The 27,369-nt window shown below is 36.9% G+C and overlaps 2 protein-coding genes and 1 long non-coding RNA gene across 32 annotated transcripts in view; 1 reads left to right on the top strand and 2 right to left on the bottom strand.

Annotated features, from left to right (window-relative positions):
• Positions 1-1,793, bottom strand: part of GARIN2 (golgi associated RAB2 interactor family member 2) — a 31,990-nt gene extending 30,197 nt beyond the window's left edge. For 4 of the 15 annotated variants that reach the window (XR_007412382.1, XR_007412381.1, XR_007412380.1 and 1 more), the window contains exon 1: positions 1,426-1,792. The gene's annotated coding sequence lies outside the window, so the exon portion shown is untranslated. Of the gene's footprint in view, positions 1-686; positions 892-949; positions 1,293-1,425 lie in introns of those variants that run through there. The other 11 variants (XM_025444232.3, XM_025444230.3, XM_025444237.3 and 8 more) reach the window with 7 other exon arrangements.
• LOC112658065 (uncharacterized) overlaps positions 1,638-27,369 on the top strand; it is a 39,088-nt gene continuing 13,356 nt past the window's right edge. Inside the window, exons 1-3 of the long non-coding RNA XR_003135468.3 lie at positions 1,638-1,762; positions 10,458-10,790; positions 13,070-13,238. This is a non-coding gene — a long non-coding RNA (uncharacterized LOC112658065). The remainder of the gene's footprint in view (positions 1,763-10,457; positions 10,791-13,069; positions 13,239-27,369) is intronic.
• Positions 9,649-27,369, bottom strand: part of GPHN (gephyrin) — a 634,768-nt gene continuing 617,047 nt past the window's right edge. For all 16 annotated transcript variants that reach the window (XM_025444205.3, XM_025444210.3, XM_025444207.3 and 13 more), the window contains 4 exons: positions 25,977-26,041; positions 21,821-21,924; positions 11,925-12,021; positions 9,649-10,645 (listed from right to left, as the gene is read on the bottom strand). In XM_025444205.3, the coding sequence (XP_025299990.1) occupies positions 10,512-10,645; positions 11,925-12,021; positions 21,821-21,924; positions 25,977-26,041 (400 nt within the window). In that variant the 3' untranslated portion in view covers positions 9,649-10,511. The remainder of the gene's footprint in view (positions 10,646-11,924; positions 12,022-21,820; positions 21,925-25,976; positions 26,042-27,369) is intronic.

Raw genomic sequence — 27,369 nt, 5'->3', positions numbered from 1 at the left:
GCCCTCCTTCCCCATCCTCTTTTCTCTTTTTCAGTTTTAACTGAATGGAGATTAATTCAGCAGATAGAAAAGTTTGCATTATCCTGCAGAATTACACATAATCGTCATTCAAAAAAGCATTGTGGCTACTTTTAGTAAAGGAAAGGAGAGATTCCATATTAAATCTGATTACAGACCAGAAACCAATGCCAGTAGTTTAATGGGGAAACCAGGCAGAGAGAAGCAATGGGTTGTCTACATTTCAGGGGTGAAACTTCTCCAGCTTTGCTCCAGACTTTCTGTGACCTCACCAGACTTCCCTATCTGGGTAATGTTTCAAGATTACCAAGGCCCCATTAGGGCTAAGAATAGTGTAGATATGAAATACATTCACTCGTGGGTGGTGGTGGGATGTCTTGATTTTCCCAGGAATGAATGTATCACCAGGAATTTTTAAAATTGATGACAGCTTGAGTTTAACGGAAATTGGGATGGGAGGGTGGGGAGCAGAAATCTGGTCGCCAACATGGAAATGTTTTTAGGGGCTTTTCTGACTGCTTAATTTAGAGGGATGTCCATAAATGCCCCTAAAATGTCCTTTATAATTGTTTGCTATTTACCATTCCCATTTGATCTTTTCCCACTTATACTTTATTATAGAAAAATTTTCAAACCTATAGCAAAGTTGAGAGAATTCTAGTGAATACCTTTATATTGACCACCTAGATTCTCTTGTCTTTTTCTTCTCTGTGTTATTTCTTGCCTATAATTACATAAAATGTCTTACATGGTGGTGTTTACCCATTACTCATTAAAAACTCTTCTCTGTAGAACTTGGGCTTCGAGGTTGGTTGTGCATAGCACTTCAAAGCATAGCATTTCCTTAGTGTTTTCTAAGATTCTTAGCATACTAATAAACATATTTTTAGGATTGGTCCAGCACAATTCCAAGTTGCAGTTCTGGTTGTACCTTTGAGAAGATTTGACTGTTGTTGTAAACCCTTCTCTCCCCATCGGGCCCCCAGCTAATCTTTCAGCTTTGAACAGGATCTTCAATTTCTGGATCAATATTCTGGATCTTCTCTCCCATTTGAATGATTAAAAAATGACTGGCTTTCCATAAGTTCATTCAGTTCTCACTCATGAAAGAAAATTGGGCTAATGGTTTGAAAAACCAAAATTTAAAAACAATTGGAAAACTTGTTTTCATTTTAACTTGAATTCTCAATAAAATCATTTTTAAGAAAAATTCAGTAACCAGATTTAAGTCTCTGAGCTTTCCTACTCGTACTGTTGGAGTATAAGATGTGAAACTAGAAGGAAAAGAGAATGGTCAAAAGAAAATAGACATTTTTGCCCTTGAATTATTAGAATTCATTCAACTATTATCCATTTCCTTCTTCCTGAGGTTCACACCAAAATCGTAGTAATCACACCATCACTTACATAGACGTGAGGCTGAAATAGATCTCTGGAGATCTCCTGGATGTCTACTAGGAGAATAATCTCCAAAGAGCAGGTTTCCAACTCTTTTCACATTTCTTTGGCAGAAGGTGTTTATGTCTACCAGGCAGGCAACTAACCACTTAGTAAAAGAAGTGCAGGATGGCAGGCTGCTCTGGGCATTGTTCTATTGGTCCTGCATCACAATGTGCTGACATAGTCTCTGAAGTAAGAGAAGAGCACTGGGATGGAGCAGCCCTGAGGTCAGCCACGGAGATCAAGTGCTGCCACCATTCTTGTGGAGACTAGACAGCTTGGGAGTTGAAGTTCTGGTCGTGGTGTGAGTTTACAGATGCTTCCTTGGAGAGAAAAGTTAACTTAGCAGTAGAATCACCATGGCAAAGATACCATACTGAGAGAGTTGAAGACACTTTATATTGTTTACCATTCAATTGATAATTTATCAATTTCCTTATATCCCAATTTTCATAGAATGAAACATATTTAAGTCACTTTGAGCTTCTGTAAAGAAAAGCTTCAAAAGAATGTAGTATTCTTAGAGAACAGAAGCATCGTCATGCTTACAGCATCGTCATACTTGTATTCTGGACACATACAGTAGACAGTAATTATTTGTTCGATGAATGAATGAATATGAATAAATACATGGTATTCTCTCACTTCGAACATCTCCTCTCTCTCAAGGATACAGTAGTCCCCCCCCCCCCCCCTTCGCTTTCTGTGGTTTCAGTTACCAGTGGTCTGGTCTAGAAGCAGATGATCCTTCCTCTGACAATTTGTCAAAAGGCCAATAGTAGAGCCTAACACTATGTCACAATGCCTATATCATTCACCTTACTTCATCTCATTATGTAGACATTTTATTATCTCACATTATCACAAGAAAGCTGAGAACAGTAAATTAAGATATTTTGAGAGAGACCACATTCACATAGCTTTTATTACAGTATATTGCTATAGTCCTATTTTGTTATTGATTGTTGTTAATCTCTTACCATGCCTAATTTGTAAATTAAACTTTATCATAGGTATGTATGTATAGGGAAAAAAATACAGAGTTTGGTACTATTTGTGTTTTCAGGCATCTGCTGGAAGTCTTGTTGGAGTGTAACCCCCATGGATAAGAAGGGACTACTGTATCTGATTTGGTTGTCTTTGCTTTTCTGTATGGTTAGAAGAGTCTCTTCTTCCCTATGAGATCATTCTTCTTCATCCTTGTGTTTTAGCCAAATGCTGCAGATCCCTGCTTATCTAGCCACCTCCTTGCCTGCTCACAGGATGGAGGGGCACAAGAGGACACTAACTGACCACTCAGGCCTGGGAGCACATTACCTTAGTAAATTCACTTCATTTGTGCCACTATAGACATCTGCTTTTGACAAGGCCCAGAGATTGTTCAGTTTCTCAGAATAAACATGAACCAAGTTTTTGAGAGGATGATTGTATTCCTATTTCCTCAAGAACTTAATTTGGGACCAGGTATTGGTGTCACAGATACTACAGCATCCATATCCAAAGGATATATAACAGAAAGAATTGAGGGCTGGATGTGTAACTTAAATATTTAAAGGCATCAGGCTCTGGTCATAGCCCTCTACATATAACTGGTTCAGTCTGTAGGTAAGAGCAGCCGTTTCATGTGCAGGCTCAAGGGTTTCCTATTATCTTTGAATTAGACACTCCTTTTCCTGTCTTTTATCCTGAGAGACAGAGAGAGAGAGAGAGAGAGAGAGAGAGAGAGAGAGGCAGAGACATAGGCAGAGGGAGAAGCAGACTCTGCAGGAACCTGATGTGGGACTTGATCCTGGGACCCCGGAATCACACCCTGAGCCAAAGGCAGACGGCCAATTGCTGAGCCACCCAAGCATCCCATTCCTGTCTTTCACCCTAACTGTCCTCTGTCAAATGGATAATTCTTTCTTTCATCATATGAGTACCATTGGCTAGATTTCTAATCACCCATTTCTTCATTCAGCACATTTATTATATGATCACCACTTGCCATGTTCCTGTTCGTCCTGCCTCAGGGCCAGGAAACATTTTTGCATAAACCTGAGCTCATCTTTTCCATGTTGATATTAATTCTGATGCACCTTGATGAAACTCTTCAGTATTATGTCACTTCCAGTTTTTTAGACTATTAGTATATTAAAGTGAAGAAACAGCAAAAGAGGGAAATAAAAATCATGGTATATTTTAAATATTTACCTTTAAACTATTCTTTTGAAACATGCACAGAATATAAAACCATCTGTATAACTTCATTTGGAGATGATGGCACAAGTCCAAATTTGAGGTGCTCTGTCAAAGTGAGGTCTATGACCTCTGTCCTTGTCCCTCATGAGATATGCTCACTTGCTGATGCCTCATGGGCTCCTCTCTGCTGCATGTTCTAAGCTTTCCTCACGTTTTCCTGTCAGGTTCTATCTTTGGCTCCCTGGTGAGTGGTACATGAGGTAATTCTGTTGATCAGTTCAGTAATTAGTACCTACTATTTGCAGGCACCATGCCATGCTGAGGCTAAAAAGATGAATGTCTTTGCCCTCAAGGAACTTACCATCAACTGGGGGAAGGGCCATATAAACAGACTATTCCAAAACGATACAGTGATAAGTGGGAGCATCGATGAGGGGCACCTAGTCCAGTTTGGAGATTTGGGAAGGGTTCCTGGAGGAGTTAATGCCCAAGCTATCCTGAAAGGTTAGCCATCCTGGGTAAAGGCGCCGAGGATTAAAATGACATGGTTTGAACGGGTAACCGCAAACGGTCTGATGTTACATGAAGTTGGAGGGGTAATAGTGGAGTCAGAGTAGGGAGGGGTAGGTTCCAGAGGGCTTTGAATACCCTCACTGGGCACTTGGACCTCATCTGCTGCAGTAGTTTTTTAAGAGTCTTAGCCTGAGTAGATTTGCATTCTGGATTGGTCTCTCTAGCAGCAGTGTGAAGGATGGATTTGGGGAGAGCAGTTCTTGAGGGTAGGGGAGAGATCAAGGTAGTGACAGTGAGAATAGAAAGGAGAGGATTATTTAGTATCTATTGGTAGAGTTGACAGCAGTTAGTGACTAATTGGATGTGGGGAGGGAGAAGAAAGAATGACTCAGAGGTTTCTGGTTTGGGAAACGGGGTAGACCAGAAAATGAAATGCAGATAGAAAACCAGGTGTAGAAGGCAGAGAGAATGAGTTCCTTGTTTGTAAGAATCCTTGTCTAGCATGGTGCCTTGTATTCAATGGGTATTTAGCAAATAGACCCCCCGCCCACCACCGCCCTTAAACCTTTAGTGCTTCCCAATGCTCTTAGCAGATTCGGCATAAATCACGAGGTATGCATGCATTTAGTATTACACCCAAGACCAGCACATTTGTGACCATGATCTGGCTCCATCCTGGTTTCAGTTCTCTCAGACCACACCCCCATCTCTCATCATACTCCTTTCTGATGTTGTATTCTTTAAGGCTTTACCTCTATCTGAAATGCTCTTCTCTCAATTATTAACATGTGGGGCTTATTTTCATTCTTTAGATCTGAACTCAAATGTCATCTGTTTAGAGACCCCTTCTCCATTACTTGAGCAGTGATAGTCTCTCAGCTCCAAATCCACCATTGCATTCTGCATTGTGGTGCTGGGGCTGGAACTCTGCAAATGGTGTTTCTCACCAGCTGGCTTCCTGTTAGGTTTCAACAACAGGTTTGCATTAGACTACAGGGAGCATCAGGGAGGGAAGAAGGGACTTGTGCTCCCTGTTCTCTTGTTTCTGTCAGTGTTGCCCTGGCAACTGCAATTTGTTCTAGCCTCCATTCCCCCCCACCCCCTCAGAATTAGCAGCTGGGCAGTGCCCTCTCCTTAAAAGGCTGAGTCCTAGCTCCAAAGGGTCTGACCTCTGAGCTTCTAGATTCTGATTAACCTCTTCCTCCTGCGTCCCAGACCCAGTGTGATAGTTACTTCCTATAGTTATTTCTCTAATATCTCAATGTTTCCTTTGTGCTTTTCCAGGCTTCTAACACTTATTTAACTTATTCCTACAGTTAAGCCTCATAGTGTGATTTCTGTCTTTTATTATTAATGGCTGCACCCTGACACAACAACCAAATATGATTTAGGCCTCTACCCAGTTATTCTTTAACATATCACTGGATTTTCTTCATAGATTTTTAATAATCTGGATTTCAAATAATTTTTTTTTTTTTTTCAAATAATTTTTTTTCTTTCTCAAAATCTATGTCCTCCACTTGGATATCAGAGTCTTTATCTTGTTCATCACTGCAACCTCAGTGCCCAGCATGGAGCCTGAATATTGTAGGTACTTAATAAATGCTTTTTAAATAAATTATTGAGTTATTACAAAAATACTGCAGGAGACATATTGGCAACTAACCATACAAAAAGGCCAAAATTGAGCAATTCTTTAACCTTTTGGCTCTAAGCCAAGTTATTGATGAACATGGTAACAATATAATTCTGCTATAGAGTCCAGCTTGATACTTTTTATAAGCACGTTAGAATGCAATCATTACTGAACTTAGAACCATCATCACTGGAATAATAAGATACATAGTTTATTTGCTTTTGAATTCTGTCCTTACACAAATACCCACTTTCTGTATTTGAAAATAATAAAGACTTACCTTGTTATACATGGTTTCATGAAGATCAAGAGTTGGTTTGGGTTAAGTCCACAAAGTTTTGTTCATTAGCAAATAATTTTAAAAATGAAAGCCATCCAAAGAATCCACTTGTAACATACAACATCACTTAATAGCATTTACTTGGCACACTTAATCTGTTCACATTCTTTTTCTCATTGTGTGATACGATTTGAAACAACTAAAACATAGAACCAAAAAAGTTAAAAAGGAACTGTGTGACTGCCACATAGTTATAAGCAAGAATCTGAAGACATCATCTATATAGTCTTTTATTTAAGTATCAACCAACACAGAAAAATTGTAATACATCATACTTTTAGAATTCTAAAATAACTTGTCAAATAAATGCAAAAAAGATTAAATGGCATTGACTTCCACTGTGCCAAGTAGAATTATTTGATTGAAAAATTTAATTAAGTTTCTCTTGTATCCACTTCAAATGTATTCATATATATTTTTTGTATTCATATATTTTTTTAAATCTCTTTTTTACTCAGAAGGAAAAATGTTCCATTTCTTCTCCAGATTAATGAGGCCCCCAGCATCCTTAAATCCAGCCCTTCCCTCATCGTCTTTTCCATCTGGCACCTTACTCTTGCATTTTTAATATACCCACTACTGTTTTCCTTCTTTCTCAAAACTCGAACAAAAGTCTTTCTTCCACCCTGTTATCAGTTTAAGCTACCATCCTGTATCTATCTTTTCTCATGTACAATTTCCAAATAATTTATAATCACAGTCTATTTTGCAACCTAGAGTTTGCCCTCAACCCACCATTGAAATTGCACTCTTGCAGCTTACAAATGATTGCCTAATCATTTTGAGCCTTCATGCTTCATGTTTGACCTTCCTTCCTTCCTTCCTTTCTTCCTTCCTTCCTTCCTTCCTTCCTTCCTTCCTTCCTTCCTTCCTTCCTTCCTTCCTTCCTTTCTTTCTTCTTTCTTTCTTTCTTCTTTCTTTCTTTCTTTCTTTCTTTCTTTCTTTCTTTCTTTCTTTCTTTCTTTCTTTCTTTCTTTCTTTCTTTCTTCTTTCTTTCTCTCTCTCTCTCTCTTTTTTTTTGACAGTTGATTATCCTTCATTCTTGAAACTCTCCTTGGTTTTGGAACATTGAACTCTTTGGTTTCTTCTCTTCTACAAACTTTTTTCTTTCATTCCATTTATTGTCTTTTTCCTCCAACACTTCAAAATAAGGTGCTCCCTAAGGTCCTGTCTTCTTCTCCTGTTGATCTTTCCCATCCACCCTTAATATTTCAAATACCATTGCCATGTGAATGATCCCCAAGATTATGTTCAGCCAGTATTTCTTTTGTGAACTCCTAACTTGTATTTTTAAATGCCAACAGGACATTTATACCTTAGAATTCCTCGGCATTCAAACACATATCCAAATTCATCACCTCCTCCACAAAATTAATTTTTTGCTAATGGTTTAACATTTTCTCTGTCAGCTAAGACTGAAGAGTTCAATTCATCTCTTATTCCAATACCTTCCTTTCCAAAATTTGAAATCAGTCATGAAGTTCTTTCCATTCTTTATGCCTGGAGGCACATTCATCTGTCATGATCTTTCCATCACCATCACTTGTGCCACTAAAGTTAAGGTTCATTACCCCTAGCTGCACCACCAGATCACTTCTTAGCTGGGTCTCACTCCAGTTCCCGCCAGGCCAATCCATCCTTCTCAGTGCTGCCAGACAATTTTCCCTAAAAAGACAGTTCTGATCCTAACACTTCTCTGATCGGGAGACTCTTAACAGTTTGCTACCTTTAATAAATCTAGACTCTACACTGGTATTTAAGAACTTCTCAGTTTGGGCCTCAAACATGTAATATACTTTTTTGGTCTTACAAATAATAAATCTGTTTTCTGTTTCTGTAGTTTGGTGTTTAAGAGTATGGACTTTGAAGCCGGATTGCTAAATTTGAATCCTGGCTCCTTCTCTAACTAGCTGTGTGACCACGGACAGATATCTTAATTTCTCTGTGCTTCAGTTTCATCTGTAATATAGAAATAATAGTCCTATTGTTGTGGTTAAAATTAAACATGAAAGTCCTTAGAAAGTGCCTGGCATAGAGGTGCCTGGGTGACTCAGTTGGTTAAGCATGCAACTCCTGATATTTGCTTAGGTCATGATCCTGCAACTGTGAGATTGAGCCTTGCATTGGACTCCATGCTCAGAGTGGAGCCTGCTTGGGATTCTCTCTCTCTCTCTCAATCTCACTTAAAAAAAAAGTGCCTGGTATATAGTAAGTTCTGTACTATGTGTTTCACTGAACAAGTATTTACTGATGTCTGCACATGTGTATATATGTCAGGAACTCTTCTAAGGACCTGGGGGTAATATCAGTGAACAAAATAAAAATCTTTGCTGTGTGGAGCTTACATTCTATAATAGAAATAATAATTATTAATTGTCTATAATTCTCTGTTTCTGGAATACCCTTCTTCCTGTATCATCACCATTAAAATCTACCGTTCCTTCAAGATCTACCAAAATACCATCTTGCCCCTTGAAACCTTATCTGTAGGAAGTTCTCACTTGAACTCCTCTGACTCTTTAAATCTGAATTATAGCACTTATCACATTCTACACACTCTACCATGTACTAGCAAATATCAAGCATATTAAATATTATGGTTACTTGTACATTTTTGTCATTTCTCTTAATGGGAGTATAATGTCAGCTGTTATGCTTTGTAAACAATAGCATGATATACCTTGTATCCAAGCACATAGATGCTTAATAAATGTTTCTTCAAAGAATGTAGACACTTTGCATGGTCTTTCATTTAACTTCTATTAATTAACCTTATGTTCTTTAACTGAAAATATAAAAGATTTAAAATATAGATCGTGTTATTTTCAACTCTGGAAATATCAAATATCACTATCAAATTTTTCTTGTTTACTACTTGGCTTTATCCAACACCATCATTTGACACCTTGTTCACTAGTAGTCCAATTTTTGTTGTTTGCTTTGCTAAGTATACCCTACAGAATATTTAATTAATGTCCTTTGTTACTAGTACTTAGAAAGTGCCTCTAAGTTTTTATTATTGGAGCCACATGGATAGAGTTTATTTTGTTTGTATATTTTCTATGGGTAGTACAGATTTTTCCCATTTCTTTCTTCCTTCCTAACATATACAAAAATTTCCAATTACTCATCAGCAATTCCCTGCTTCATTACTTATTCTTTTTCCTCATTCCAAAGAACTGTAGATTTTTGAAATTTGTTTTTATTCATTTATAAGAAGAAATTAGTTTTTTCCTCCATATCAAGTTTCTTCTCTCTAAATTTGCTTGCTATTCTTTTGCTATGACTGGAAAGACCAGACCAACTCTAGGTTCTCTAGTATTTTCTAATTTGTATTTTCACAATGCTGTAGACTATAACACTATAGTAAAATACAGAGATATATTATGCCACGGTTTCAATCACCTTTATACCACTTACCCTTGCCACATCATCTTTACTATTCCTTTTATCCAAGCAGAACCCCATCAGAATGGCATGACAATCTTCTCTTTTTTAATAACAAGACCAATACAATAGATTTTTAAATAATGATCAAGGATTTTTTTTTTATTCATTAAGTTTCAGTATCATTACAGAAAATGTTATGGTACAGAGTTGTTTAACATTATTTTTTCTTTGCTCTTGATTTCCACGTGAATGCTGGTAACACTAATATCTGTACAAGATCAGTCTTTGATTTTATTTTTTGTTCTGTACAATTTTAAATGTGTTGGTTAAAAAGGCTGTCAGCACTTAAGGAAGCATTTTTCCCCCAGTTTGTTTATTCAAATAAAAGGTATCCAGTTACTGCCCAAGAGTACTGTGCCTTGAGGCTACTGGGGTGAGGTGCCTGACACTCTGCAGGGGAGGGTTCTCCCTGAGGCAAGGCAGGGTCTCCACCCAGTCACTCTTCAATTGGCACTGTGCACATAAACACGAGATACAGGATAAAGAACAAGCAAAAGCTCTCTGAAAAGCGGTTATGAAGCATACTAAGAAGGGAAATTTAAGTGTTGCCTACGCTAGTATAAATAAGCAGACAGCCTTGATTAAGAGCATAATTAGTTGTATTTTAAAGATGAGAAAAACACAAGTTCTGCAGGCACCTACTGCTGTCTACTAAAAGCTATCGCTATCAGACCTAGCATTGAACACACAAAGCAATTTGCAAGAAAGGAAAAATTTGCTTTGATATAATCAGAATAGAGTTGTCTGTTAAGATTTATTTTTAGATGTTTTTTCTTTAAAAGGTATTTAAATTCTTTTGAAATATAGTTCAAGATGTTGACTATACAGATCAACTTTTATCCAAATCAGAAAAACTAGCTGTGCCGTTGCATATTACAGGATACAGTCAATGATATGTGGACATGCATCGAAGCTTTCTCTCTCTGGTGACCATCATAGCCGTCCAATGACCATGACATCCACCACCTCGCCCTTATGGAGCTCCACATACTGCTCTGTCTTTGGAGGTAGCATCAACAATCCGTTGGCACTGCGCATGCTCATCAGACGGCTGCTCATCTGGTTACCTAGGAAGAAATACCTCATTACAGCAGCAACATCACAGGGCATACATCTGGAGCCCTTGCAGTTTTTTTCAAAATAAACACCAATGAACAGAAACAGAGGCTTCAAGGGGAAGAGAGAAGATCAAGCTTCCCAGTCCTTTTCCAGGTAGCCTTGCTACTGTATCCTATTTTAAATATCCTTTATTTATTTATTGTTTTTGTTTTGTTTTATTCTGTTTTCTCAGCAGGGGAAAAAATAGGGGACAAACATAAATATCATCTGTAAGAAGTTAAACTGCTTTAAAAATATTAATATATATAAGCTGTGACAACAGAGTGATGCATATTAAGCTAATAATAAAAATAAACATTAGGAATTATTGCTTAAAGAATAAAATATGATTTTATAGCATCATGCAAAATGCCACAGAATTTCTCAGTTCAGGCTAAAATGTTATGTATGTCTGAAAAGAGAGGATTGTCAAACTTATTTTTAAAAAGACAACAATCATTTCTTTAGTGTTTACTAAGTGCCAGACAGCACAGCAAGTAGTTTCCTTAACTATCTTATTTGATTTGTATAAGATTCAAAAGAGGTTAAGAAACTTGCCTACAGTCCTATTAACTAGTTGGAGGCCAATTTGAATGCAAGTCTAGAGGAATCATTGCCTATGTCCTTAGTCACTATGCTAACTGATGTTTGTACTTGATAGGACCTTTGTTTGAAAACTGATACAGGTTTTCTGGAGCTAAATCAAAAAGTAGGTAAATATGGCTAAGATACTTGGGGATAAAAGTTTACAGTTTGGAAGAGGTAACTAGACTTCACCTAGTTTAAAGTCAAAGAACTCTTAAGTTATCAATATTGATTTCTTAGTCCTTAAACTTTACTAATATCTAAGGTATGGTGGAGGCTACAGAGAATCACATTATAATTGAGCTTTAATGTCACATTTCAGGGTGGCAGAACATAGTACCCTCCTTTTTCTACAACCAAAACTATACTCAGGATTTCGAGGTTGAACAAATAAATAAAAATCTTCCATGATTCTAGAATTGTATTTCAAAAATTTATCTAGAAAATATGGTTCCATGGTATAAATAAACCTTTATTAAAAATTTTGTTTTTACTCTTATTTTCTTCTTATGCTGTACTGTTTGGGAATAATTGAACTCATCTAATCTTTCAAAAAGGACAATGTACAACAATTACAAAACTAGGAAGGAGGTTATACATGAGTTTTGTGCTTTACCAGAATACATGTATAGAAATACCCACAGGTATGAATGACTGACTAACCTGTACTCTGTGCCCAAGGCAGTGGTTCTTGGTGATGCCAAGTCAATATACACCGATGGTATTCTGGGCGAGGATCCAGTTTTACGTCACATGATAACTATAGAATATAGAGTAAATGAAAACAAAGTTGATCACCTGATCATCTGTTAAAACTATAGGGGTGAAAGTTGTGCAAAGAATAAAGTGGATGTGGAAAATATCCTGGCATTCTGCTGTTTCCACCACTGCCATCTTATGTTTCTAATACAGGAAGTACAGAGGTTGGGTTACTCTGGTGAAAAGAGAAAAGAAGGCTAAAAAGTTGGTATTCGTAGTCATGAAAAGGGCAGATGAAAACAATAAGGTCTATTTTTGAAGTGTAATTTTATGAGTTGATAGTACAGATACCTCTGACCTATGAATTGAGAAATCAAAGTAGGTATTTTAACACTGAAAATAAAAGAAATAGACCTAAACAAACAAATAAGCTCAATATCCATTTATATGTGTGTCAATCTGTCTGTCCATCCAACATTTACTGAGACACTCTTCTGCTACCCATTCATAAGCCTACCTTTAATACAAAAGAGTTACTTACTTTCTTTTCTCTTGAATATTCCCCTAGTGTCCCAATACTGATATACAATCTTGATTAAGGCAAATAAAAGTAGTCTCTACTAAAAGTATTACCATTTTTGGTTAGCCACATCACTGGTACTAAAGAATTCCTCTGAATGAGTCTTTACTGGCATATTTCATATCTTTCCAATAAGTATAAAATCCTTTCTAATATAGCAAATTCAGTTTACATACACAATATAGAATGATTAATCAACCTTTAACCTATAGTCGTTAACAAAAATCTATTTCATTAAATTCATCCTGAAATCTGAAAAATTAGAGTGATAATGTGTTGGTATTCCACAACAACTGAACAACTTTATATTGCATATAATTATGTACTATAGCCCATCAAAGATTAGTTCAATGTTATTGAGTAAGACTTGTTCATTTTACATAGCACAATAATCATTTGAGTTACTCTACCTTAAAATGGTCCAAAACTCTTTATCCAACTAAAACAGGATTATTTATGCTAATACAATTACAACTTGAAGATCCTAGAAATTTTTAAAAAATATTTTATTTATTTATTTATTCATGAGAGACGCACAGAGAGAGGCAGAGACCTAGGCAGAGGGAGACGCAGGTTCCCTGTGGGGAGTCTGATGCAGGACTCCATACCAGCACCCGAGGATCACGCCCTGAGCCAAAGGCAGACGCTCAACCACTGAGCCACCCAGGAGTCCCAAGATCCTAGACCTTTTGATTCAAGTAAGTCTATCTCCAATCCATTCTAGTCACTCTGTTCTTAAACATTCTAATTTTTCACTCTGACACCCCTGCTTTTCCTCTGGAATCCAGAATAAAATTCAATTCTTTTTTTCTTGATTAAATCATACCTCTTTCACTTGATATTGTTTATGTTTATACTCTATTTCATATCTACTGAGGGGGTAACTTCCCATTATTCCTAAATTATTATGTGCTTACTTGATGGCAAAACTGTCTCTCTTTCAATCCCTCTGTGTATGGGTGTTCTCCAAAATGAGACTACAAGGCCATTCCTATGCTGTGTTATTTGCTAAGTGTTTAAGCAGGTTTTTTTTTCCCTGACAATGGCACTGAATTGGCTCTTAGTAGAATGGCAGAACAAATTAGAATAGGATGATCTGACATCCAGGTTCTACTCCCAATTGTGCTGCTAATGGGTGTGCTGGATTAACAAGATATTTTGCTTTCCTAAACCTGTTTGTTCATCTACAAAATAGTGTTGTTTTAAAGGAAGATATTTATGGTAATTTAAGAAACAATAATCAATTGCAGCAAGAGATGAAACTGACTAGATTTTTATGGCATTTTACTAAAATGCAGAATAGTTTATTATTTAGTTGTACTGACATTATAATTCTGGCATACTATATCACTTAGCTTAAGAAATCACTTATTTACTATGAATGTTGATGCTTATAAGAATGATGTATGATGAGTAAACACAGACCTTTTTTTTTTGGTGAAAAAGTTGGTTTTTCACTTCAAGGACTTTTTCTATTCATTCAAAATTGAAGTGGGCTGTGGACTCGGACTGTTTCCTCTGTTTCCTTTTGAATATTTTTCTGACATGCTGTAGTCACTCAAGAGATAAAACTGTATTATGTTGTATAGTGTTATATTGTATGTTCTATATGTAAATGTCTAAGGGAGAAAACTGAAAAAAAAGTCAACAGAGGGATGCCTGGATGGCTCAGCGGTTGAGTACCTGCCTTTGGCTCAGGGCGTGATCCTGTGATCCCGGGACTGAATCCCACATCGGGCTTCCTGCAGGGAGCCTGCTCCTCCCTCTGCCTATGTCTCTGTCTCTCTGTCACTCATGAATAAATAAAGAAAATCTTAAAAAAAAAAAAAGTCAACAGAATGAGAAGATAAGTCACAAACTGGGAGAAAATATTTGTAAAAGACATCTAATGGAGGCCTGTTACCCAAAAGGGGGATGCCTGGGTGGCTCAGTGGTTGAGCATCTGCCTTTGGCACAGGACGTGACCCTCAAGTCCCAGGATCGAGTCCCACATCGGGCTCCCTGCATGGAGCCTGCTTTTCCCTCTATGTCTCTGCCCTTCTCTCTGTATCTCTCATGAATAAATAAATAAAATCTTAAAGAAACAACAACAAATAAAATATACAAAAAGTTCTTAAAACTCAATAAGAAACAACTGGATTAAAAAATGGGCAAGGGGCGCCTCGGAGGCTCAGTTGGTTAAGCAACTAACTTTGAATTTCAGCTCAGGTTCTGATCTCAGGATTGTAAGGTCAAGCCCTGCATTGGGCTCTGTGCTCAGTTAGGAGTCTGCTTGAGATTCTCTTTCTCTCTCACTCTGCCCCTCCTGTTCATGCTCTCTCAAATAAATAAATCTGTTTTAAGAAATGGGCAAAAGACCTAAACAGATAATTCATTAAAGAAGATATACAGATGGTGAGGAAGCATATTAAAAGATATTAAATATTATATGTCATTAGGGAATTGTAAACAAAAACAATGAGATTATCATTGCACACACCCCTACCAAAGACTACAATGCAGAACTCTGGCCACATCAAATCCTGGTAAGAATATGGAGGAATGAGAACTCTTATTCATCCCTGGTGGGAATGCAAAATGGTACAGCCACTTTGGAAGACTGTTTGGCAGTTTCTCACCAAATTAAAATACTTTTCCCATACAATTTAGCAGTCATGCTCCTTGCTATTTACTAAACTAAACAGAAAATTTATGTTCACATAAAAACCTGCACATCAGTTTGTAGCAGCTTTATCCATAATTGTCAAAACTCGGAAGTGATCAAGATGTCCCTCAATAGGTGGATGGATATTATTTAGCACTAGAAAAAATAAGCTATGAATATATTAAAAGATATGGAGGAAACTTAAATGCATATTGCTAAGTGAAAGGAGTCAATCTGAAAAGGCCACATTACTCTGGAAAAGACAAAACTATGGAGACAATAAAAAGGATTCAGGGTTAGCAGGAAGGAGGGATGAATAGGCAGGGTACAGAAAGTTTTTAGGGCAATGAAACTACTCTGTATGACATGACAATGGTAGATATATGTAATTATACATTTGTCAAGACCCTCAGAATATACAACACCAAGAGGGAACCCTTGGTAACCCTGGGTGGTAATGATGTGTCAGTGTAGGTTCATCAGTTGAAACAAATGTACCACTTTGGTACAGACTTCAATAGTGGGAGAGGCTGTGCATGTGTGAAGACAGGGGGTATATGGGAACTCTCTGTACCTTCCATTTAATTTTCCAGTGAATCTAAAAAATAAAATTTCTTAATTAAAAAAGGAAAGACTATTTTGTTCTTTTTTGTTCTCCCCATCTTATAGAGAAGTGATCTTAAAGAATTCTCAGAGTAAAAAATTAATTGCAAATACAATGCAGTTGTGTTATCCCTCAGCTGTTAATATGACACTAAAAGAGTATAAAGAAGTTAAGTAATCAACTCTTCTTAGGGACATTGAGAAAAGTTTCATACGAGATGCAATATCTGAGTCTTATGACTAAGGAATCTTGAAAGTTGAGAAAGGAGATGGTGGAAAGGATTTTTTCCCACCTTCTAGGAAGGGGGAAAAATTCACAGTCAGAGGCAGGAGATCTCATATCCATTCTAAAAGCAGTAAATAGTTTAAAATGGTGAGAGTACAGGATGAGACACAGATGAAGCTAGAGTGGAAAAAAAGCCTTGGGATGAAGGGCTTCCTACGTTCACGTGAGAAGTTTGGATTTAACCCTGGGGTCATGGGAAGATGGAAGCATTTTAGTTGGAGATGCTTACATGATTAGAGCTAGACAGAATAGGGGTTTAAGAAGAGGCAAGATTAGAAGTAGGTAAAGTGTTAAATATGTCAAGGGCTATAATCAAGTAAATGTTGGAGCCATCATTCAAACCAGACTTATTTGGTTATAAAAGTCAGAGGATATGGATGATGGAGGCAGTTTTAGGAGAATGGTGAAGATTTGGAAGGCTGTAGTAAGGAATGGAAGACGCTGATCCATGGGATATAGGGGGATTACAAGGGGAATCTAAGCCCCTGCTGAGGTTTATAAATTGGAAGTGATAACATAAACACCTGTAGACTCTTTTTTAGTTGTAGCTAGGAATAAAAGTGAAGGATAAAGAAGGGAGGACTGATCCAAGTTTGTGGATTTTTTAGAGTGGGCTATTGTGGAAGGAAGAGGAAAAAAAAAAAAAGTGACATGCTACACCACAGGATTTAGGTTGGATGAAGAAAGTGAAAAGGCCAGAGGGGCTTAAGGACTGAGGGAAAGGAGAGGGGTAAAAAGAGTGCCTACACCCTTTAATATCTATGGATAGGTAACTTGCCATTGTTCCTAAACTGAATACCAGAGTTGGTGATTTTGAGACAGAGTACTTCAGGGTATTGAAAAAGGATGTACATGTTGAATTGCTTAAGTAGAAATAAAGGTATTGAGAATTGTGGAAATAAAGCAACTGACAGTAAGAGGTGAGGCAGAAGGTAGACTATGAGACACCTGCCAAAGACCTGAATGTCTTTGGAAGGTTTGATGGTGGTAATGTGAAAAAAGTGAAAGCTCCAGAAGATTCAGGGGAATAGGCTGGGACTCAGGACTGTATAGACTGGAGAAGAGTTGAGAAAACAGATGACCAAAGGGAATTCTATTTGGGTGGCAGCCCAGGAAAACATGCTCAAGGCCCTGGTTGGTCTTGGGGGCCTTGACTTTGCTCCCGTCTGGTCAAAGCTTCCAAGGAGTGGTTACTGCACTTTTACACTAACTTATTTGATAAGTTCTATGAAGTTATGAGGCACTGATTTCGTTAGTCTACCAGAGAGATCCTTGAGTTTATTTATTTTGTAAGTCATGTGTCTAAAATTTATCATGTAACTTTAAAATCTTTGCACATGGTGGTATATGGATCAATTTCAAATTAACTTTTCCAAAAATTTTATAATTTAGTCATATTTTTCATTTCCTAATGAGTTAAAACTGATTCACATTTTTTATAAATCATGGACAGTTCTATAATTTTCAGTATCTGTTTTTTAATCCACAGGCCATGATATTCTCATATAATAGGCATCCAATAATATCTTTTGATAATCAATGACTGATCTTGTCACAATAAAAAAATCATATTTCTCTTTACAGTAGTAAATACCTTAGCAGTTTTTGCACAAAATAAGCATTTTATTAACATGCTTTGTATTTTACTGTTTATGACATCAGACAGAAAGCATTCACCAACTTCTCGTAGCATAAAGACAGTAATGCTCAAGAGAAGAGGTAAGATGGACAAATTAGAATAGTCCAGTAGAGATCAACATGCCCATATTCTCCCAGGACTCGGTCCCATGGGAGATGAAAATATTTTCCCTTTCCCTTCTCTTAATCACTGCCTGAGGTGAGCGGTTAATACTAAAATAAGTTATCTCAGGTACGTTTCTAGAGAAAAAAGTTGGTAACAAAGGCAGTATAGGGCACTTTGATGGGATATCAAGGAAACAGATTACAGAAACACAAAAGGATATTCTTTGGTAGAAACATTAGGTTAATAAGTCGATAAATTAAGATTATGTTTCTGATTGTCTACTGGAAATCAGGAGTATTTACTCTTCAACCATAACTGATCAAGGACATAGGGCAAGTGTTTATTCTAAACTGATGTTTGTCAGAACACATTGATATAAGAGGATGACATTTTTTGTGCTGACCTTTTAAAATAATGCAGCATTGCCCTGACCATAGGACAGCTGTATTGGATCCAGCACTGTGAGTTACTGACACCAGTATTTAACAACTACCTCACTTCCTGAAAGCAGTAATGATTCGAAGAGGCTGTGATTATAGCAACCATTTGGAGAACAGTAATAAGTGGTGTCTGTAAGCTGCATATTGGCTCGTCAAAAAATAGAGACAATAAGCTTACCATGTTTCAAAGAAAGTAAATAAAGTTATGTTCTAAAAGTTGTCAGTATGCCTGGGTGGCTCAGTGGTTGAGCACCTGCCTTTGGCCCAGGGCGTGATCCTGGAGTCCCAGGATCGAGTCCCACACTGGGCTCCCTACATGGAGCCTGCTTCTCTCTCTGCCTGTGTCTCTGTGTCTCTCATGAAAAGTGGTGGTTATATCAGGAAAGGTGTGGAGAGGATTTTAGGAGCTAAAAACAGAAGAGAACAGCCAAGTACACCGATGACCCATTCTAACGGTCCCAGGGACACTGCTCTGTGGGAGAAAGGATTCTTGGACCAATTCTCAAGTCCATGAGTTGAGAAGAATGAACAACAGTGTGAACAATGTACCAAGGACCTCTGTAATCATTGTTGTCAGTAAGGATAGCTACCACAATGTCAGTTTTAAAAAAGAGATGGTGAATGTTAAAATGAGAAATAAATGAAAAGATTCATAAGAACTTTGCAAAGTCAAAGAGAAATCCTCTTTTTCTCTTATAACAATGTGGATTTTTCTTATTTCCTAAATTTAGCAAATGTGAAAATAGTGAGCAAATTCATATTACTGATTTAGATGTCTAAGCTTTATAACTTTGACCTTCTGATTTGATGAGAATACTTTTTGTTCATTAATAGCTTTTTTCTTCTTTTTCCATTAAATTTAAAATAAGACCACTGCTGTGATTATTGGAGAAAAAACTCAAATAATTTGTTTTCAGAAATATCTAGTTGAACTTTTGTTAACCTTTAAAGAAAAGGAGGATATCTCTTCATATACTTGTCTACAAAATCTCAGTATTTAAAAGGTCAATGTTAAAAGTATTTGAAGCCTAGATTTTCTTAACATTTTATCCTATATTTCACAATATTTTATTAATATTTCTTCTTCTTCTTCTTCTTCTTCTTCTTCTTCTTCTTCTTCTTCATCTTCTTCTTTTCTATGCTTTGTGTTCTTGTCAATTAATCATAGCATTCTGTCATATCTGAATTTATTTCAAAGCTCTTGAAAAGTCAGTTTAGGTATTTGAAAAAACTGGATACATACATGCAAAAGATTAAATTGGGATTCCTTTCTTTACACTATATACAAAAATCAATTCAAAATGGTTTAAGGACTTACATGTAAAACCTGAAAAGTAAAACTAGAAGAAAATATATGGAAAATTTTTTTGGTAATGGTCTTGGCAATGATTTCTTAGATTTGACACCAAAAGCATAAGCAACAAAATAAAAAACAGACAAGTGGTACTATATCAAGCTAAAAAGCTTCTGCATAGCAATGGAAACAACAGTGTGAAAGGGAAACTACGGAATAGAAGAAAATATGTCAAACCATCTATCTGATAAGTGGTTAATGTGCAAAATACATAAGAATTTCTTCAATGCAACAGCAAAAAGACAACCTGATTTAAAAATGGGCAAAGGAGTTGAATAGACATTTCTCTAAAGAAGATAAATGAATGGCCACTAGGTATATGAAAGAGCTCAACATCACTAATCTTAGAGAGATGCAGATCAAAACCACAATGAGATACCATCTCACAACTGTTAGGATGGCTATTACCAAAAAACAAACAAACAAACAAACAAACAAAATACCACAACACAAAAGATAAGTATTGTGAGGAAGTAGAGAATCTGAAATACTTATATAAGGTTGGTAGGAATTTATAACAGTTCAGCCACTAATGCTTAGCGGAAACAGTATGAGGTTTCCCCTCAAATTAAAAAGAAAACATATGGTTGAGCAATTCTACTTCTGTGTATATAGCCTAGAAGAACTGAAATCAGGATCTGAAAGAGATATCTGTACCCCATGTTTAGTGTAGCATTATTCATGATAGCCAAGATATGTAAACAACTCAAATGTTCATTGACAGATGGGGGAGAATGTGCTATATTCATACAAAGGAATATTATTCAGCTTGATTCATTTATTTATTTATTTATTTATTTATTTATTTATTTATTTATTATTTATTATTTATTTACTTTTTTAAAGATTTCATTTATTCGTGAGAGACACACACAGAGAGAGAGGCAGAGACACAGGCAGAGGGAGAAGCAGGCTCCATGCAGGGAGTCTGATGTGGGACTCGATCCCGGGGCTCCAGGATTTTGCCCTGGGCCTAAGGCAGGAGCTAAACCGCTGAGCCACCCAGGGATCCCTATTCAGCTTTAAAAAAGAAAGATATCCTACCCTTTGTGGCAACATGGATAAACCTAGAGTACATTATGCTAAGTGAAATAAACCAGTCACAGAAGGATAAATACAGCATGATTCTACTTACATGAGGTATCTAAAATAGTCACAGAAACACAGAATATAGAATGGTGACTGTCAGAGGCTGAGGGGAGAGGGCAATGAGGAGTCGTTGTCAATGGGTATACATTTTCTCTTATGGAAGGTGAATTAGTTTTAGAGATCCATTCTGCAACATAGTACCTATAATTGACAACATAGTGCTCCACATTTAAAATACTTTTAAGAAGACAGTTCCCAGGTTAAATGTTTGTACTGCAAATCAAATACATAAAAAACAAACAAAACCATGAAAGAACACAGGGAAATTTATGGAGGTATTGGATATATTTAGTACTTTGACTGTGATGATGATGTGGGCATATGCATATATCCAATTTCATCAGAATGTTCACATTAAATAAGTGCAAATTTTTATGTATCAGTTGTATCTCAAACTTTTTTTTTAAAAGAAGCAATGGTTTGATACTGTAGGTTATATTGCCAAGAAAACTGTTGATTAGTTATACAGAAAGTGTGTTACATAATCGATTGAATAGTAGCAAATCAAACTAAAGTTAGTGTTGGTGGAGAAGGGAATTCTCATTTCTAAATGACTTTTACTATAAGCCAAATTCCTTAGCTCTATTTGTCTTTTTCCACAGAATGTGGTCACCCTTTCCTTCTGATTCCCTAGTCTTCTCATCCTTTGTCTTTTTCTGAACTGTTTAAAATTTATCAGTGAGGTCCCAGAAAAAGTGAGCAGATATATTGCTGTCTTGTGTGAGTTTGCACAAAACAAAGGAATTCTTGTCTTTCCTTCCATATAGGTTAAATTTTAGGGTAGTCCCACCCTCTATTTACCATTTTATCATTACATATCTACTTTCATATGGGTTCTAGCCAGAGAAAATGATTTACTTTAGAAGTCATGGAATAATGTGGGTTGGGAATAAAAGGGACCCTTTTCCCTCCATTTTCTATCATGAAGGGGAGAATAAAACCACATTTTCCCTCAAAACTAATATACAAGTTTAGATGTTTGTTTTGGGCAGTTGGGAAATCATATCCTTAATTGTTATTAGGCTTCAGTTTTGGTTCCTGGTCATTTAGATAACATTACCCTGGCTTTGATGATGGTTGGCCGAGGATCCAAGATGCCCTGCATCTTTCTCAGTGCAGGCACAACAAAGAGATTGCAGGTAACCACGGCTGACACAGGATTCCCTGAAAGTCAACCAAGCAGTTATTTATAGTATACATGTAAAAATTTGCCAAATAATTATGACTGTCTATACCTTCAGGCATCATAAAGAGTGAAGTGACTAACCACTAGTCTTCCTCTTCTAAATCCCAAAGGATTCCAGAATAGAGCTACAATCAACCAATGCCACAGAGTTATGGTGTAAACACTGGGTCTACCAGAAATACAGAAACTTCTGATTCCCAGAGCTGTTCACACCATTTATTTCCACTTTCCTGAGAACTATACATTGAATGCCATTACCAATCTTGATAAATTTTAAAGCAGATTCTACTTGCTATTTTTAAGATGTTTAAAATGCCACAGTAATACATGCTCAGTACAAAAACATTTAGAAAATGGCTAAACATAAAGAAATGTATCCATAATCCCCCTTCTACCCAGAAATTTCTTTACATTAAAAAAAAAAATACAGGAGCCTGGGTGGCTTAGTTGGTTAAGTGTCTGCCTTTGGCTCAGGTCATGATCCTGGGATCCTGTTAAGGAGCCCCATGTCTGGCTCCCTGCTCAGCGGGAAGTCTCCTTCTTTCTCTCCCTCTGCCCCTCCCCACCAGTCTTGCTCTCTCTCTGTCTCAAATAAATAAATAAATAAAATCTTAAAAACAACAACAACAAAACCTAAATGATTTAAGGTGTAAAGAACTATGGACTGAATTGTGTCCCTTACAAATTCATTATGTTGAAGTCTTAGCACCCAATATGACTGTATTTGTAGATACTAGGGCCTCTAAAGAGGTAATCAAAGTTAATTGAGGTCATAGGGTGAGGTCCCAGTCCAATGAGACTAGTGTCTATATAAAAAGAGGGAGAAACACTCAGAGTGCATGTACACAGAAAAAAAAAAAAGCCATGTGAAGACACAGTGAGAAGGTGGCCATCTGCAAGCCAGGAAGAAAGACTCAACAGAAGCCAACCTTGCTGGCATCTTAGTCTTAGACTTCTGGTCTCCAGAACTGTGTAAAAATAAATTTCTGTTGTTTAAGCCATTCAGTCTGTGATATCCTATGATGGCAGTCTGAGCAGACTTACAGAAATACGAAGGTCTCTTAAAGTTCTAAGAAAAGTTGGGGTGCCTAGGTGGCACAGCTGGTTAAGTGCCTAACTCTTCCTTTTGGCTCAGGTCATGATTTTGGGGTTATGGGACTGAGCCTCATGCTTGGCTACATGCTCAGCTTGGAGTCTGCTTCAGACTCTTTCTCCCTCACCCCTTCCTTGTTCCTCCCCACCCCCCACTCTTTCTCTCTCTCAAATAAATAAGTAAACTTAGAAAAATAAAGTTATAAGAAAAGTTTAAGGAATTCAGTTGTACTTTTCAAGAAGAAATCTTGGTGTATCATGCACTTTGAAGGAAGGAAAGGTGGGCTATGAAAAAAAAATGAGTGCTCTAAGAATCACAGATTTAGTTTCTTGTGTGGTATTGTTAACTAAACAAACTGAACAACCCTGTTGTTCAGGGTAAGTTCCAATCTTTTTTGAGACACACACACACACACACAGAGAGAGAGAGAGAGAGAGAGAGAGAGGCAAAGACACAGGCAGAGGGAGAAGCAGGCTCCATGCAGGGAGCCCGATGTGGGACTGGATCCTCTCCAGGATCACGCCCTGGGCCAAAGGCAGGCGCTAAACCGCTGAGCCACCCAGGGATCCCCTAAACCTTTTTGAATCTAATTTTACTCTTCCACAAAATGAAAGGTTTAGACTATATGATTCTCAATATCCCTCCTGGGTCTAAAAGTCCAATTTTATTAATACTAATACTTTAAACAATTATTTGTTTATGAGAAACACACAGAGAGAGAGGCAGAGACACAGGCAGAAGGAGAAGCAGGCTCCATGCAGGGAGCCCGACGTGGGACTCGATCCCAGGTCTCCAGGATCATGCCCTGGGTCAAAGGTGGCGCTAAACCACTGAGCCACCAGGGCTGCCCAATAGTAATACTTTTATACAGTGCTATTGAGCATGTATGTATACACTGGGGGTGGGGGATGAACCAGTAAGTTTTTAGGTTCCCTTGGCTTTGCTATGTGCTGCCAGTTGCATCATCAATGCAAAAGGCAGTAGCTAGTTTAGCTTATTATTAGCTAAAACCATACCTTTATAATTTTCTTCTACAAAAGTAGTTCAGAATAGATTTTCTTAAGTTGTAAAAAGTGATGAGTAATACTAATGATTTCAATAGAAAAATAAGTTGTCCAACAGCACAGCAGACTCTTAATGAGAATTAACTGCTTTTCACTTGTCTCAAAATACATAGATGACAATTTTTCTGGAAAAGCAAAAATAATAATAATAAGCAGCTATTGTTCAGCAATGATTATACTATTCCTGCAATGCTACTGCCTTATAAAATTACTCTATTAAAAATGGATTGCAAACAATTGCAAATAGTGGTTATTTTGTGTGGGGGGAAGGGAATATGGATGACATTTCCTAATGTTTACCTGTATTTTCTGTTTTTAGAGTAAACGTGTTATTTTAGTAATTTTAAAAGTTAAAAAAATTGCAAGTAGGTACATAGATCTTTTAAACTGCTTTAAAAGTTATCAAGATTAGCAATAGCTTTAAATATATGCCCTTCAGGAAAGCAGAAATACAATCATGAATTTTAAAATCCTTCTAAAAGGAAACGACTTTACTGGTTCCACAATCTGAACATCTGGGTTGTTGCTGCCCTCTTTTGGTTCATTCAGGCTGGGGAGAGAAAATTTCAAGTGAAAAGTAGCAATTTGAAAATAGTTATTTATGGGCTCCCACTATAACATTCTTTGTCTATAGGTCAAATCATACCTTCTGAAGACAAAGCAAACAGTCTTTTCTAGGCAAATGAAGCCAGGAAGAGGATCACATTTTTTTTTCAGAGTATATAAGTGTGTGTGTGTGTGTGTGTGTGTGTGTGTGTGTATATAAAAGACCCTAAAAAAGGCCCTAAGGAGTTCTATACTAAAGATATATTTTGAGGACTGCTTTACTGACATGTCTTCTCTCTTAAAATTTCCTACAGGACTGAAATCTAATCTCTTTTATGCTTATAGATAGGAACTTTAAAAATGCTTTTGAAAAATTTCTGCCTGTCTTCCTTTCCTTATACTCTATTTTGAGATTTATTTAATATAAAAAGCAGATAAATATCCTAAAGCCACCCAATTTATGGATCTGAAAGGAATAAGCAGGTTATTTTCTGAAGGAATCTGTGCCAAGAAATAGAGTATGGGACACTGCTAAAGATAGAGGATAATTTTAAAAGCTAAAAAAAGAGCAAGTAGATACACAAAATTTTTAAACTGCTTTAAAATTTATCAAGATTGGTAATGACTTTAAAAGTATGGCTTTAACTGCAAGCCAAAAATCAATTTTAAAAAATTGAAATTGAAAGTCTTTATAAATGGAACCACTTTGCTTTTTCTACTATCTGAACATATGGGTTTCTGCTCACATGGGAACAAGGGTAGGGACAGTGATGTGGTCAGACTGATGATGCTGGGATTTGACTGAGAAGCACCAGCACTAGTAGTCCCTCCATCTGTGTTGCTTCCTACCCCCTGATCTCAGTTCAAATTTGGCAAGACCAAAGGCAGCTTTGTATTTTTTTGTTCTAGCATTTTCTTGCATGGTTTATTTAAGGCCCTTTGGACCTTTGAACACAATACTTCTAGTATGGGAGATGATTAGACTGCTAACTTGGACCAATTTTCTATAAGGAAATGTAGGTACCCCAGAAAGATCTAGTGACAGCTAACACTCAATTATTATCTTAGCATTTGGAATATGCTTTGAAAGATACTATCTAATTTGACATTTACACCAATCCTACAAAGCAGATTTTAGCCTCATTTTACAGATGAAGAAATGGCTTCAAAGAAGTTAAATGAATTGTCCAAGGTCATTTGGTAAGTAAAGTTGGGTCTTGAGCCCACATCTTTCATATTCCAAGTCAAGAGCTTTGATAGGGATTCAAAAAATTTTTGATCACATTTTTCCAGAAAAAGCAGAAGAAACTATTTCAATTATTCTTACCTGGTAGTGCAAAGATTATTTTTCTTACACCGTCAATATCCAAAGTTGCAAATGTTGTTGGCAGGCTAGAGAACAAAAAAGGGTATTTGTTAGTGATTGCTAAGTCATATGAGTAGATTAAGTACTCCAGTTTTCTTGCTATGTGGCTCTTCACATAGAATATTTATCATATACAAATATTTTTTTGTTGACTTTTTTAAGCCTTTATACCATGAAGTGTTTCAAGAACACTTAAATTAATTGGTTTTTAATATTTTCTGTTTTCAAGTAACCAAGCTTCCTGGTTGTCTGCAGCTTACTTTCCCCCCCTTCTTGCTAGCACCAGAGAAGTATACCTCAAATCTTGGAGTTTCTCCACCTCTGTATTATTTTTGCTGGAGATTTACAACAATCATTCTTACTATCAGAAGACTACCTGGTATTACATGTCTATCAGATAAATGCCTGTTGTTTAAGATGAGTATTCCTCAACTCTTTAAAACTATACTCAGCAACAAACATAAAAACTGGCCTCCTACGAAGGCAATTTTTTTGAAATGTCAAAATAAATAAAATACCATGACTAGAACAAAATTAAAGCAACAGTAATTAAAAATACTTTCAGGGATCCCTGGGTGGCGCAGCGGTTTGGTGCCTGCCTTTGGCCCAGGGCGCGATCCTGGAGACCCGGGATCGAATCCCATGTCGGGCTCCCGGTGCATGGAGCCTGCTTCTCCCTCTGCCTGTGTCTCTGCCTCTCTCTCTCTCTCTGTGTGACTATCATAAAAAATATATATATTTTTTCAAATAATACTTCCTCAAGAGTCTAACATGAATCCTTACCATGGGGGAGGGGTGTAGGAAGGGCTGACTGAGTGGCATGGAGTCGGCAGGCTGTTAAGAATAGTGATTTTTTTTTGATTGACTTCATTTTATATGAACTTCCAGCTAAAAACTTCATTATGTTAATGAAACTTGAGCATTACAGAATCTTTAGGGAATGCTAAAATTTCCACGTAGTTGAAAAATTTTCAAGTACCTATATTGTTTTTATTTTATTATTTTTGCAGCTTGGTCTTTCAAAAATGGACTACTCATTACCTTTTGCAATAGTATGATGAATGTTAACATTTTTTGATGATTCAAAACCATCATTAAGTGTTTTCTTTTTGTTTTTTTTTGGGGGGGGGCAGGGGAGGGATAAAGGGAGAGGGAGAGAGAGACTCTTAAGTGGGCTCTACACCTAGCACATAAGCCTGAAGTGGGGTGTGATCTCATAACCCTGAGATCATGACCTGAGCCAAAATCAAGAGTCAGATACTTATGTAACTGAGCCACCCAGGCACCCCCATTGTTATTAACTTATTCTACTCTGCCATACTACAATGATGTTGGGTCACAGGGTATATTATGT

This window comes from Canis lupus, chromosome 8 (genome assembly GCF_003254725.2).
Source record: "Canis lupus dingo isolate Sandy chromosome 8, ASM325472v2, whole genome shotgun sequence".
NCBI classification, from domain to species: domain Eukaryota; kingdom Metazoa; phylum Chordata; class Mammalia; order Carnivora; family Canidae; genus Canis; species Canis lupus.
This window is presented reverse-complemented; position numbering and strand designations above follow the sequence as displayed.